Source organism: Megalops cyprinoides, chromosome 4 (assembly GCF_013368585.1).
Source record: "Megalops cyprinoides isolate fMegCyp1 chromosome 4, fMegCyp1.pri, whole genome shotgun sequence".
Classification (NCBI taxonomy): domain Eukaryota; kingdom Metazoa; phylum Chordata; class Actinopteri; order Elopiformes; family Megalopidae; genus Megalops; species Megalops cyprinoides.
The window spans coordinates 20,548,421-20,563,173 of NC_050586.1; the positions used below are offsets into that span (position 1 = coordinate 20,548,421).

A 14,753-nucleotide genomic window follows, 5' to 3' on the forward strand; every position below is an offset into this window, starting at 1 on the left:
TACGAGTTGTCTAGGGGGAAACTAAGGCGGTAACACCGCGTGCGTACAACAGGGAAGAAGGTAAGTTATCTTAACTTCATTTTATAAATTGATCATCTAGCCAGCAAACTAAGTTTAATGTGCTTGCCACGCACAATTATATACATTGTTTCAGTAACCAAATTAGATCATATTTTCTAATGCATTCTTCTCAGGACAAAGTTTTGACTTTTTTATATTAAAGGGGAGAGCTTGGTGGCTATCTGCGAGCTGTAGCTCTGAACTGTAGTTGGAGTTGTCTGTGTTATATGTTGCTAGACTAACTAGGTGCTGACGACCACTAAATCGTTTACGTAGGTATTTCATTTGAAAGGAAAAGGTAAGGTAGCTGGCTAGATAGTCAGATACTTTCATTCGGCGCAATAGTTGAATTGTTTATAGTGCTTAAAATGTACAACAAGGTTGTTAAAGTAGACATCAGATCTTGAGGAATGTAAAAAGAAATAGCTAGCCTTTTGGTTTTAGTGGGGAAAACTAACTAGCCAAGAAACCACATTTTTGTTGAACACCGTGAAACATTTCAATGATGACGAAGTTTATGTTTACGTATTTGCGTTCTACAAGACTCCCGTCAGTGGCAGACCTGAATACAGATATGGGACGCAGCAGGTCTCGCGACAGGTCTGCAGGGAGAACCACGAGCAGAGAGGGGAGGGAGAAAAAGAGGGAGAAGAAGAGACGGCGAAGTTCCTCATCATCATCCTCCTCTTCCTCATCCTCCAGCAGCAGCAGTCCTAGTCCTTCCTCTCAAAAGAAACCTCCCCGTCCCTCCAGCAAGAGCAAAGGTTCTTTGATTCTCTTCCCTCCTTCTCGGAGCCTGCAGGGGTGACCTTGGTGTCCTGTTATAGATTGACACTGGTTCCAATAATCAGCAGGTGTGCAGTGATACCAGCTCTAATCTGTGTTCTTAAAAGGGTTTGTGTAGCAGCATTTCCACTATTATGTCTTAAACTGGCCAGAGATTTTTTTTTATTCTAACCGTGTAGGAGCTGCACATGCTGACAGGTTTCTAGAGAGTTGTACATTGAAAATCGTGTAAAGGTTACTATCTATTCATGTATGTATTTATGCACATGGATGTCTTTGATGAGTTAAGTATATAATAGTCAACAGAAATGCAGAAATTTTTAATCTTTGCTCACCTGTTGAATTGTCAACTCAGTAGTTGTGTGGGTTTTAAACAGGCTGTTTTTATTAACAATAGAGGGTGCTTGATTCTGACCTCAGATAAGAGACAAGAAAAGAAGAGGACAAAAAGGAGGCGGAGCTCTTCCTCCTCCTCCTCTTCATCCTCAGCAAGCTCCTCCTCTTCCTCTTCGTCCTCCACGGAGTCAAGCGATGAAGAGGCAAAGCGGAAGCGGAAGAAGAGGAGGGCAAAGAAGAAGATGAAGAAGATCAAAGCCCGGGAGAAGAAAGAGAGGAAGAAGCAGAAGAAGAGGATGAAGAAGCTGAAGAAGATTGCGGAGAGGGCCTCAATCCCCACAATCCCCACAGTGCCTCCACCGCCTGTTGAGAACCCCGCTCCCTCCCTGGAAACATGGCAGAGTGAGGACTCGGTAGAGCATGGGCCAGGTAAGGTGTTTGGGGGGGTCTATAGGGTTTTCATCATTTTCTGCAAAAGAATGGCCCCAACCTGGGCCAGCCATCTCTGTCTGATGATAACACAAGCTATTGGCTTAACTGAACACCGTTATGCATAACCAGACCTTTTGAACGAAGCTGGCTGTGTTGAAACTGACAAGGAGGGTACGATCCTTTTAAAACATGTTATGCAGAACAGGTTATTAGTAGTCTGTCATATTTCATGCCTCTCTGGAGAATTATTCAGGTTTTTCAAGTACAGTACACTTCCCTATAACTGTGGTTCAAATGTATTTGTCTAGTTACAGTATATCCAGGTCCTTGACATGAGAAATACATCATAATGAAAACACTTCTTTGTTAGTCTCACATATTGGTCATGGTTCTTACATGACCAGTGACTTTTTAAATTCATTATTTATGGTGACATCAAGAGACCAGGTGGTCTTGTGTTTATGCATCTTTTTTTGTGAAATTACCATTATAAATATGCAGCACATCACTAGATCTCCAGTCTTTACTACACACACTACTGTCCCTTTTCTCTAAATCACATTCCAAAGCCATGATTCTATCTATTTGACAAGCAAAACGGCAGTTATTTGATGTGGCCAGACTCCCCTTCAAAATAACCTCATAACCTAGTTCATTGTCTTTCAAAGGCAGTCCCATATGCACAGTAAGCTCCTGCAGACTCCTCTGTCTGGAGTGACACCTGCTGGCTGGCCACAATCAAGTAACACTTACCAGCTCGCCAGTAATTTGAAAAAAGCAGCGGGAAATAAATTACTTCTTAGCTGAACTGTAAAAAGGGCATTTCATAAGTAGAACTTCTGTAGTGTTATTTTTGAATGCTTGTAAGTTTTCTACACAGGCTTTATAGGAAGCTTTCATGTGAATGTCGTGAGTATGCATTATATGACTTGAAAACATGATTTTGCAAAGTCATGTTAAAGAAGAAAAGGGGAAGCAGTATGTGCAGTGAAGTGGGGTAAACACTGGGAAACATTTTATATTTATTTATATCAGATATTAGTGAAAGCAAATGCTGAGTTTCACGAAGTGCTAAGTACTTGAGGCAAATGCTTCATTCTTTTTGTTACTCATTTGTACCAGAATGCTCAGGTCACATTATTAATAAGGCAGTTACTTTTAACCATATACTACAGTCATACACTATTAATGATCATTGTGATGTTTAGAACCATTGTTTAAATTACTGATTGAACAGATTAGGAACAGCATTCAGAATAAATAGTATACATAGAAGTGGAAACCAGGGTGCGTGGTTTCCCAAACCTGGTCCTAGGGAGTTACCTGTTGCCTCAACTGTCAGTGCTGTGAGTGCATGATCATTTAGCTCAGTTTTTGGAAGTTTAAACCAGGGGTGGCGTTTGCCTGGATTTGCCAAGTACAACTGAATCTTGATTGGAGTTTCCTAATTGATGTGTGATAAACACAAATGACCCTGATGCTGAAGGGAACGAGACTGGACCTACAGCAGTGCAGTTACAGATTGCTGCTTCTTGCCACAGTAATGACCGACGAGCAGAAGGCGCGCCTTTCCACCAAGAGGCCCATGACCAAGGAGCAGTGGGAAGCCCAGCAGAGCATCATCCGCAGGGTGGTGGACCCAGAGAGCGGACGTACGAGGTGGGGAGCAGCGGACATCTCTGACTGCATCGGCACCAGCCATCTAGTCTAAGATGGTCTCTCAGTCCAGCATCAGGATCATTTCAGAAGCACCTCACTGTAAAACATCACTGAAATGTTATTACGTAGCTTTAGAAAAATGTGCACCCCCACATTTAGTTCTAGTCCACCCCCAAAGCCTGACCTGAAATGCATCTTTGGCACCCCACAGAGCTTTGTGTAAAAATATTTTTAGCTTCGGCTACTTTTGGCTTAAAGAGAAATGTAGGCCATTTCAGTTCACACAAAGCATTGTTATGCTCTTACAATGCTGAGGACTTTTGGAATAGATTTTATCGTTGAAGAAAAATATACCAGCAATGTTAATGATTAAGGAATAATATGACACTGTTTTTCAGTAGAGTGCCACTAAAAGGGCATTTTATTATCGACTGCTTTGTCCAGATAGTGTCTGATCATAGTGAACTCAGTTTGCAGTGTGTACTGTTGGTTAAAGCATAAAACCCTTTTCTTCTTTCAAGGAGTATTTCAATAATTCAAAGAGAATTAGAATATGTTTCTCCCATGGTTTTGGTACAGGCTGGTGAGAGGAGATGGAGAGATCCTGGAGGAGATTGTCAGTCGAGAGAGACACAAAGAAATCAATAAGGTATGAGGGTGCCTTGGGCCCAAATACAGCGGGAGCACTTAGCCTGCCCGGCCTACCAAGCAAATCACTTCTCTCTATTCACAGCAAGCCACAAAGGGGGACGGGAATGCCTTCCAGAAGAGGCTGGGGATGAATCGATAGAGCACCACTTCTGGAACTCCAACGCGGGGAGGAGCTGAGGAGTGGTCCCAGTGTGGGGGCTGATAAAGGGTTTGTCACTGTACAGGTTTACAGCACGTTGGGTGACAGCATTGTCAGAGCTCCTGTCATTATCAGTGACAGTATCTTTTGGGACAATGGAGGAATGTACCCATAACAACTAAACAGTCCAGTCAAAGGCTGTAGAAGCTAATGCCATTATCCCTCCAAAACCTAGTTTCAAATACAGCACTGCTGAAATATTTCTTAAATTGGTAACTGTGAGCACTGACTTATGGGGTGCCGTAGACGCAATGATCTAAACATTGGCAGTTAATTTTATCATTTTATGTTTGCAACAGTTTATCATCTGTATTTCCATTTCTTATGAGTTAATTACCACAGTTATGTATGAATACTGAATATAGCAAGCATCCTTTCATTGCCAGGATAGACAATCACAGGTTCCCTGTGGTGGAAAAAGTGTTCTGTTTTTAAAAACATGTAACACTGCAGTCACAACTTATTCATCCATTCTTAATATTTATTTATACACTGTACATTGAACACGAGGAAAGAATAAAAGCTGTCCAATTGTCTTTTGAGTTCACATTACATACAATGATACTGTACAGGGAGCAAACCCAGGTACTGTATTGGAAAGTTGCACTAACTCCAGGGAAGAATAATTATGTTGGTGTGAATACAAGTTGAGCATATTGAAACATTTTACACACTTATTGTTGAAATAACTACCAGAAATGAAAATCCCTTAAAAGAGCAGACTGGTGTTAGAAATGTCAATGTTTGGATGCCTTTAATTGGCGTGCGACCTAAGCTTGTGACTGTACATTGTGTTTGTCCGTTCCTTGATTCATTTGTGGTAGTTTCCAATGGTTGTTTGTAATACTTTCCAGTTACTTAAACATCTTTCAAAAAAATCTTTCAAATGTATTCTTAATGTTGATGGAGATGGAGAACATTAAACAAGGAAGGTTTCTGGTGCTCTTGGTCTGCAATGCAGAAATGCTTTTTGGATCAACAAAAAAAATCAAATCTCTGACAAGTACTGTTTACAACATACCCGGGGAGATATACAGAATCACTGTAAATCAGTCAGTTTGAAGATGGATTGTCTAATTAACGCCTCTATAGAGTGAATTCTAATCTTCTACCAATATCCATTATTTAGGCTACCTAACAGTAAAAGTAATTCTGAGGCACACAAGAGACCTCAAAGTAGAAACGTTGGAAAAACCGTTTTTTATATAAAATTTGTATAATGTTGTAAAGTGACTGTAGTAAACCTAGAAGTTCTCCTGGGTATTGGAGGATCTTGAATTGTCAATGTGTTACATTTCTGACAAGTGGCCTGTTGCTGTGTGCCCTGCCCTCAAATGGCAGTTGTGCATTGTGGAAAAATAAGGTAAGGACCTTGGCCTCTCATCCAGTGCGACATGCCGGTTGAAATCACTATGAGGGATGCTTTACAGATAGATTGGCATCCTCAGCCTTTCCTTACAATTAGGAATTAAGTTTTTTACACATGCATGGTCAGTACCATCCCCCAATTACAGGAACAAGTTAAAACCGTGGAACAAATGAATTATCTAAGTGCAGGAATGAAACTTAATATTGGTGGGGGTTGGTTTCTGTAATGAGCAGAGGAGGGGGCAGCTGGCCCGAGGAGAGCAGATGTTTCCTATGTTTCAGAGAAGAGGTGAACCTTTTCCCTAATAATAATAGTAATAATAATCAGTCCCTGAGTGTGGGCCCTGATGCTCTCATAGTGGGCTGCTCTCAGGGATTTCTTCACAGGTAACGGAATTGCTGGAGTGGGAGCATGCTGAAAGTGACAGATGAAAGTGCACCAGCTATGTGGTCACCCATACATGGAGTTTGCAACCACGTCACCATTCAGTACACTGTGGTGGACAGGAACTCGAAATGCACATCTTACTGACTGGTATACTGAATCTAGTAATTTTGTTTTCATTATTTACTCATAGGCTGTTTCTTGTAATACCAACCAATGTTTGAAACAGCATACCAGTTCATTTAAATTAGCATGATCTGAAAACAACATGTCACAAGACAGGGAATCAAGGTTGCTAATTGGCCCCTCTACCTCCCTGTCTTTTACTTAGTCAAACAGAAACAAAAAAAATTAATCAATCAAAATCTAATTTAAGGGTGTGCATAACTTTTTCCAGGCCATTTTAAATCTTATGTTGGTTGTTATTATATGTGCATTAGGGGAATGCATGTATCCTAGCACTGACTGGACTTGAGTTGTGTGCATGATAGACTGATTGTCAATGCTGTGACCTCCTGTCTCTGTGGTGATGTTGCAATGGTATGACTGGAATATTGCACTAATGTATTTACAGATACATTATTATTGGTCCATAAATTAACTACTTTACGTATACCTGTACATGTCTGAAACGAAGAAAAGCTACATATCTGAATATAATTAACCTGAAGGGTCCATCACCTTATAAATCTACATAAATAAATAATTCTCAACTGTATATTCCTACATTTCATAACATTTACATAATCTTTACACTATCTACACATTTATTTTCAACCTCTTGCAGAGAGTTTGTGACTTAAGCTAGTTATCTGGCTATGTGCACATTCAATACCTCATTTACAGCAAGGATTGTGGGAGGCTGTATCCAAAATTTCCAAGTTTATACTTCGATAAAATGCCACAAATATTCATTAAAAACATACATTAATACCATTCCAGTGTTTTGTATGACCACAGACTGTAGCAGACAGATAATACCTTACAGTGCAAATGACTAAAATATTTGATAACTGCTATCAATATATATCCTTGAAACTCAATATCAACAAAAACAAATCACTCTTTGCTTACTTAGAATCTGTCAAATAACTAAAAGAATATTTTGTAAGGTGTGCTCCAACTCTTCATAGTGACAAAGTCAACAGAGCACAGCCCTCTGGGAAGAAGTATCATATATACAAGTCTTTCCTGCCTAAACTGTACAACCAAGTCATCTGCTTGCCTTAAAAGCAAATAAAATATTCTGGTTGAAACAAACTCCTGTACATTTAAGTGGAAATGTTGGATTCAGCCTTGTCCACATCATTTAAAATGCCTGTGAACAATGCCTTTATTTTGGCACATTACCTTATTAATATATTTTTACATCCTGATAGTGAAGAAATACACACAAACTCACTCAACCTGGATAGGAAATAAATAATGGTTGTCATGCACTACAAGATAATCATAAGTAGAAACATGAGATGGTAACAATAATCTCCACTACAAACTTAGTGCAAAATGACAGTGAGGTTATACAGTTGAGGTACTACAGCTTTTTGAATAGAATTTTGGCCAATGTGTGTTTTTTTTGTGATTGCTGATTATAGTATAATTCCTTATTATTCCCAGCAGGAGGTGTAACTGTGCGTGGGAGTGATGGTGAAGCATGGATTTTTTTATGGATACCCAAAAGCCTGCTCTTCACAGAACTGCTCTCTCAATGTTAACTCAGAACCTTCCTCTCCTTCTCAGTGCTCCCCATCACTCCACAGTATCCATCTCATTTCAACATCTTCTTTGAACAATCCACATCCCAAGCCTGTGAAAACAAGGTTGACACCACATTTTGCCACGCTTTAAATAAACTGCCCAGTTTGATTTGAAGTAGAGGGCTGAGGGGTTTTGAACCAGAGGGATGAGAGCGCCCTTGGCTTGCTCTGTGGCACTGGCAGCCTAAGGAATTGAGGTCCAAAGTCCAAAGTGACATCTAAAAGGAAGGATGTGCAAACAAGGGTACGTTTGGTTCGCAGTAGCTAAAAACTTCATGGAATCTGAAAGATGAGAGGGTCAAAGGACATTCAGCTGTAAACTGGCAGTTTCCATGGCGGCCCAAAGCTTCTGTTGGGAGGAGCCAGTCTTATTCCGCCAGAGAACTGTTACAGGCGCTCATCCACAAACACAGACAGCATCTCGGGAGGTATTGCACATAGATTTCAAAGATAAAGGGATTGTTGCCATATTACAGAAAGGAGCACAAAGTGTCACTTTTTATCTACAAATCTTACAGCAGTGCAGGTCCCACCAGCTACTTGTCCTTGTCAATATGTTACTTCCATCATCATATTCTCAAAAATGCTTAACAGAGATACTGTAAGGCCTCTGATGACCTGCAGACCATACTAGAAAGTATATGCTATTGTTTAATGAACGTATGCTGAGACTCATCTGTTATTGCCGATTGCTACTCTACAGTAGGGAGAGGGAGGCGCTCCAGTGTGGCGTGCAGCTCAAGGTGACCAAAATCCCCAGCAGGGGGAGCCAAAGTAACCATCGCAAAAGGTCCGCTCCTGCATAGACCTGCACAACACAAAGATTGGTTGGGAGGTGGGGCCTACATTGACAGATAAATGAGTCACAGGAAATGTGGATATAAAAGTGATGCAGAGCACAGAGTTCAGTGGTGCTGTCAAACCCGCAGTGTTCTTCACACTGTCATTTCCATGTGGCCCATGCGTGTTTTGTCATGTCGAAGGTAGACTTGAAGCCTGCTTTTTCCTTTTATTCTTGGGGGGAACCAGAAGCGTGACGGCACGCAGTAACCTTAACGCTGCAATTTTTTCTTTCCTCATGTTCATCTCAAAGGTCCGTAGCACCATACGTTCTCTTCGCCTTTCTCTCCTTCCCCCGAAAGTGCCAACCCCTCTGCGTTCCTTGGCTGGAAACGGGCTACGCCAGTGTCCCCCCTCTCCCCCCTCACTACACCCCCCCGGCACTCTCATTCCCCGCACCCCCCCACCCAGGCCCTACTTGTGGCTGAGGGCGCCGGGCTCCAGCTTGGTGCTGCCGCTGCGGCCCCAGCAGCTGGCGGCGATACTCATGCTGCGCTGCACGCGCTCCATGCGCTCACGCTCGCGCTCGCTGTCCGACTGGCTCTGCGTGCGCTCGGGCCGGGCGTGGCCGCCCACGACGCCACCACCGCCGCCACCCGTCGGCTGCGAGGAGATGGTGCGCAGCAGGTGGTTCCGCTTGCGCAGGAAGTCGCCGTTGGCGCCCAGGCCGAAGCTGCCCTTGCGCAGGACCATGCGGGTGCTGGCCGTCTTGGCGGGGCGCGAGCGGTGGTTGTACTCCAGCTGGGAGAGGTGGGCGGCGTAGCCGTCAGTGATGAACTGCGGAGACATAAAGGGGAGAGTGAAAATCCTACATTTTATAGGATTAGACAGTACGCTGGCCTAAGACTACAGTTAGTCTGTCTGTAAGGGAAAGTCTGCGAAAATTAGTGCCATCTGTGAGAAAAACCAAGGAATGCAAAAGGGCCTGAACAACTGAGTAGCATATTTGCAATCAGAAACATTCATCCTGCTAAGATAGGGAATCCACATAACTGATATTAACTCTCACCAGGCTAACATCAGTCATTAGCATTAGCAACAGACAGCACATTTTGGTCTATTCCATGGGCATAATCCAGGCAGATCATTTTCACAGGGTTCAGCTGACCAGGATAACCATGCAGTAATTTTTAGCATCTGGTCTGTGTCTGACCCTTGGGAGCTGATAAGGTGGTACCTGACACTGGTGCTGCATCTTTTTGGTGGGTCTTCCCACGATGTAGATATGAGAGGGGGGCAGGCCGATGGAGGAGTACACGGAGATGTCCTTGGTGGACCCATACCCAGCGAAGATTTTCATGTGAGCCTAAGAAAGTGACGTGTCAGTCTCATTCAGGCAATGGGACGTCCTTCATCCTGTCGTGCTCGCCTTTTCCCAGCTTATTTTTTCTGGTGTTTTCTGCCAACAGCCCCACCCCCAAAAAACCCATCTCCACCCATCCAGCTACTCCTCCTCCATCCCCCCCTCACCTCAGAGATGAGCGACTTGAGGAAGTTGGCCTTGTGCCTCAGGGGGTCGTGGACGAGCCCGTCACAGAAGGACACTATGCCGTGGGGGAAGTTGTGCTGGGACAGCCAGGCCACCACACGCTGCTTCTGCATGTCCGGCCGCCCCGTCACATAGATGATCAGATACCCCAGGTCCTGCCAGTGTCTGCCAGTGAGTCACAGAACCAAAGCTGTCACACCACAGAGGCACAGCACACGAATGAGAACGCAACAGGTCAGCACACTGATGGAGAAGACAACTGCAGCTTGGTTGATCAAATACCTCAGTCAAGCCCTTTTCATCCTCCTGGTCTTAGCAGAACCAAACCGGTCTGTCTGTGAGGAGTCTCATCTCACCTGACCACATCCACTGCTCCGGCCCGCACTTTGGGGTCACTTCCCATGATGGAGACGCTGGCGGCAAAGGAGCCGTCAATGCTGAACACCACAAACTCTGTCCCTGGGGGCAGCACTGTCAGGTAGCTATCTGCAAAGGTGTGGTCGCCCCTGTGCAACAGATAACATGAGGTTAACAACAGGCTAACACTCAAAATGCAAGTAACATTTCTTTCATTATTATCACAAATATTTGGAAATGTGTTGAATCTGTACTGTATATTAAACATGTGCAAGCAAGCACAGACACAAACACATAGTTATATATAAAAGATAACACATACAGAGTGTTTACATCCCTTATAAGTATATATGCACTTGGCTTAGATAAGAAGTTTTAATTAAAAGCTTCAGATATTATCATTCCTTAGCATGCTGCCTGAAGCTGAGTCTGGCCTGCTCAGGGGATAGGTGTAATGGGACAGGGGACTCTTGCACCGGCCCCACCTGACCACCATCTTGACTGGGTACACCCCAATGCCCAGCCGCTTGCTTTCGGGGATGACGTAGGAGACACGGCCGCTGCTGTTGGTCAGCTCTGTGTCAAAGTACACCCACTCCCCTGATGGAGGCTGAGTCATGATGTGGATGTCCACCTGGAGGAGTAACACACACATACACATACTTAAAAATATTACATTAAGAGTTTTGTGATAGCAATCCCAGAAATGATTGGTGATCAAAGCCAGGGAGGCATCAGTGTAGCTGTGGTTTTTCTGAGAGCAGCGCACCTTCTCCCCGGCAAGAGTGACCATGTCCAGCGGGCCGTACATGAAGCGTCCGGTCACCACCTGTTGCCCATCCTCCGTGAATACTGCATCGTTGACCCGGTGATTGGCTGTCACGTTCTGTCCACACAAAGCCAGAGGTGGGGGTCACAAACTCCTCCCTCCAGCTGGTAAACTCCACCCAGCTCCCTCTCTAGACCTGCACTCTCATGGTGAACTAATCCCCTCTCTCAACACTTGGAAATTGCAAACAGTTCATGCTTAAGCTTCACTGATGGCTGTGTGCCATCTTACAAATAACATCAGGGCTTTGAGAGATCCGCACAGCCCTGGTGTTGGGGTGTGGGGACACAAGACCAAAGGGCACGAAAAACTCACCCTGATCTTGACATGAGTCCTTTTCCGAAGCCACTTCTCACGGGGTTTGGAAGGGGTGAACTCCGACACCTCCTTGCCATCCAGCTCCAGGATGCTAGAGTTCTCATGTCTCATGACCTGTTCCACGGAGAGAGAGGAGGCCTCGCTCTCAGTCAGTGAGCTGGAGAATGAAGTCTGAAATGCTCCGCTTTCTGCACTGTAACTGTGACTTACCTGTCGGAGCAGAAAGGACACCACGTCGGTGGATTCCCAGTATGATGCGTGGAACAAGTGTGGCAGTGCCACGGTGGGGAAGGCTGTCAAGGCGTCAGGACAATAGAGGGCAAAGTCGATGCGCTTGGTGCCCCACCAGCGAGCCGCAACTGTGGGCAGCAGGACACACGCACATGTCAATGACAGTGACCTGGGCTGGGTCCACGCCTTCAATTTATCACAAGGCTCTGATGTGGGATACCCAATATCCCTGATAACAATATCCCTGGATATTGTTAATGCTACCTCTCCCACTGGGACCACTGTTGTCTTTCAACAGGTGTTCCTATTTGCAACCATTTGTGAAAGAATTCATTCCGTGTTGTAATCTAGCTAAGTTTAGGGGTTCTACAGCTACAACTACAGCTAGGCACTACTGCTTAAGTCATAAAAACAGAATGGTTAAGAGAAGCAGTACTAGTGCAGAGAAAGCAGAACTGAATCACAGCAAGCTGACCAGAAGTCAGCAGGAGGGATGCGCTCCTTTACTGTGCAGTGAACTTAATCATAAAGACTACTGTTCCAGGTATATCCAGAAAGGTGTGAAAGTGAAATAAGCACGATATAGAAGCTTGAAGTTGAAGCTTAGTTGATATTCAGTCTAGAGATCTTCAGAGTGAAAAAAGAGGCAGGTGAAGAACTAATGAGTCAGACATTTCAATCAAGATAAAAATAAACTGTGATTGATAGCTTCTCCACTGAATTTCTGGCAGATATGAGCATAGATGGTCTTGTACAAATCCAACAATAATCCAATCCAAGTTGATAGCTGCGTGAACAGAATGTTTACAGAGTAGCAGAACACCATTCCTTTCATCAGGTCACCAGCACAAAGTTCTGCTGTTCTCAAAGGATCTGCCTGCAGTGCTGAGCGACACATGGTGTACGAACACTGTGAAAGTGTGAGACGGGAGGTTTCATTTGTTGAGCTTGATTTACTTCTTAACTTCTTGCATGAATGGATGGATGGTGACATTAACAGGCACCTGAAAATTCAATGCAGGTAGAAAAATGCACAGTCCAGATTTTGTAATTGAACACAAATCCTTGGTGCAATACCATATATTCCATTGGGACATAACAGTTTAAAACTTAGATGTTCATCTGTTGCAACAGAAATGCAATCAAAAGGGTAAACATCAAGCTCCATTTCTATTACGTATTGCACTCAGCACCATATCCATCACCTATTAGATTTGGATGCATTGTCTGTATGGACTAAGCACTTAAGTATTTGTAGTGCATAACATAACTATGTGCACAGCGCTGTTGTCTGCACTCGTGTGCAACCACGCCAGTGAGCAACATGGTCCTCTAGAGCACAGGTGGACTATGACTCAACCTTTGGAGGGGGATTCTGGAATGACGGACTGAAAAGGGCCAGAAAGAGCAGTGGCTGTGATGGACACTCACCGAGGAGTGTATTATGCAGGAAATCCTCCTGAAAATGTAACCACTGCTCACTGGGGTGTAGAGAAAAGCCCCTTCTGGGAACGGGGAGTGAGTCATACGCGGTCATACCAGGACAGGAAACCCTTACAGAGCAAGAGCAAGAGCGGCGATCTGGAATGCTGGGGGAAGAGGCCGCAGCTGAGGGAGATGTGAAAGGGAAGAAGGAAGGGATGATGCTAGAATTCACTAGGGCTGGAGGCAGGAAAGATGGGGATAAGAGCTGCTCCTACAAGAACGCGTCAACAGGGAGAACAGGGTGGGCACAGGCAGGTGGGCAGGTGGGCAGGTGGGCAGGTGGGCAGGTGGGCAGGCGGGCAGCTAAACCCATCCCCTCCAGAATACCTTTCTCAATATCCAGCTGTGGAATTAGGGACACCATATTGGAGAATGAGTCCGCTGCGAGATCAAAGCTCACACAGCTGCTCCTCTCTACCTCATCCCAACAGCCTGGGTCTCGGCTGTTTGGTTTGGGGGCTGTGTTAGTCCTGCCCTTTCTAAGGGACTTGAGGGAGAAGCTTCTCGACAATAAATTATTGTGAGGAGAGGTGAGCTTGGATAAAAGACTACTTTTGCCAACTTGACTGCTTTTGGAATCGTCAAGTTGGCATGTGTGTGCTATGAAAAACAAAAGGAGGAAAATGAAAGTATGTTAATAACAATAACATGCAAGTTTTTCAGGACAATCCATTTAATACTCTTTCTAATATCTCTATTATTTCATCCAAGCATGTTAACAACTGAGCTCTTGGCCTGCATTTGGCCTCTAACAATATTGTTCTGACATATTGCCTTATGCCTTTATCTTCACATAGCCCTTGCTCTGAATATGCAACACCGAATCATGAAAATGTTTCATCAGTATTTCCCATTTTGATGAAACCAGTGATAAAGGGAAGATAGACAACAATACAAAGCTTGTCAGGTGGTCTATGGAAACAAAAAGGTGTGACTTCAACTTCTTAATCTAATATTAAGATGGTTGATTCCTCTGCGTCCTTCTCTCCAGTACAGGACACACTGTGTATATATCTTGTATAGGAAGGTAAGAAGAGAGAGGAAAACACTGGAACACAGTCTTGACATTAAACAACATTGAAGCTTGGTAATTTCAGCAGACAGACCAACAGGGATATACAATGCAGGAATGCAGCGAACGCCTTGTCTCCTTTCATGCATTGCAGACGAATGCCAGATAAATGCCTTATTTTATACATTCAAACAATGGGTTTGAGTAAGGCCTAATACTGATTAACCTCCAGGATACGAAACAGTATTTATTCACTGGATGCTTAACATTCAGTATTAAAAGTCAATATCACGTGAATCCACGTGAAAAACGTAAAATTATCCCTGATTCCTTTTCTCTGTATGGCTTTGGGGTAAAATGTATTCAGCTGCTGCCTGATTGTGTTGTTTGTGCAGGTGCATTTAGGGATTGTGGGTGAGTTAGGGATCATGGCTGCACTGACTGTGTGCAGGTGAGTTAGGGATCGTGGCTGCTTTGACTGTGTGCAGGTGAGTTAGGGATCGTCACTGCACTGACTGTGTGCAGGAGTATAGGGATAATGGCTGCTTTGACTGTGTGC

General features: G+C 44.0%; 2 protein-coding genes across 6 annotated transcripts in view; one reads left to right on the top strand and one right to left on the bottom strand.

Annotated features, from left to right (window-relative positions):
* Positions 1-6,970, top strand: arl6ip4 (ADP-ribosylation factor-like 6 interacting protein 4). The gene is made up of 6 exons (XM_036526485.1): positions 1-60; positions 604-824; positions 1,267-1,611; positions 3,156-3,273; positions 3,853-3,922; positions 4,007-6,970. Exons 2-6 carry the CDS (start codon positions 635-637, stop codon positions 4,061-4,063), a joined length of 780 nt encoding a protein of 259 aa, XP_036382378.1. The 5' UTR covers positions 1-60; positions 604-634; the 3' UTR covers positions 4,064-6,970.
* A 1,887-nt stretch (positions 6,971-8,857) lies between these two features.
* Positions 8,858-14,753, bottom strand: part of LOC118776274 (membrane-associated phosphatidylinositol transfer protein 2-like) — a 35,654-nt gene continuing 29,758 nt past the window's right edge. For all 5 annotated transcript variants that reach the window (XM_036526483.1, XM_036526481.1, XM_036526479.1 and 2 more), the window contains 8 exons: positions 11,677-11,825; positions 11,464-11,580; positions 11,089-11,205; positions 10,805-10,953; positions 10,319-10,468; positions 9,944-10,127; positions 9,651-9,779; positions 8,858-9,250 (listed from right to left, as the gene is read on the bottom strand). In XM_036526483.1, coding sequence (XP_036382376.1) covers positions 8,888-9,250; positions 9,651-9,779; positions 9,944-10,127; positions 10,319-10,468; positions 10,805-10,953; positions 11,089-11,205; positions 11,464-11,580; positions 11,677-11,825 — 1,358 coding nt within the window. In that variant the 3' untranslated portion in view covers positions 8,858-8,887. The remainder of the gene's footprint in view (positions 9,251-9,650; positions 9,780-9,943; positions 10,128-10,318; positions 10,469-10,804; positions 10,954-11,088; positions 11,206-11,463; positions 11,581-11,676; positions 11,826-14,753) is intronic.

Excerpts from the sequence above, each read along its gene's own strand:
- arl6ip4 (XM_036526485.1), top strand. The coding sequence starts at position 635 with ATGGGACGCAGCAGGTCTCGCGACAGGTCTGCAGGGAGAACCACGAGC. Across the intron at positions 3,274-3,852 it reads CCAGAGAGCGGACGTACGAG|GCTGGTGAGAGGAGATGGAG; the intron begins GTGGGGAGCAGC and ends GTTTTGGTACAG. Across the intron at positions 3,923-4,006 it reads GACACAAAGAAATCAATAAG|CAAGCCACAAAGGGGGACGG; the intron begins GTATGAGGGTGC and ends CTCTATTCACAG.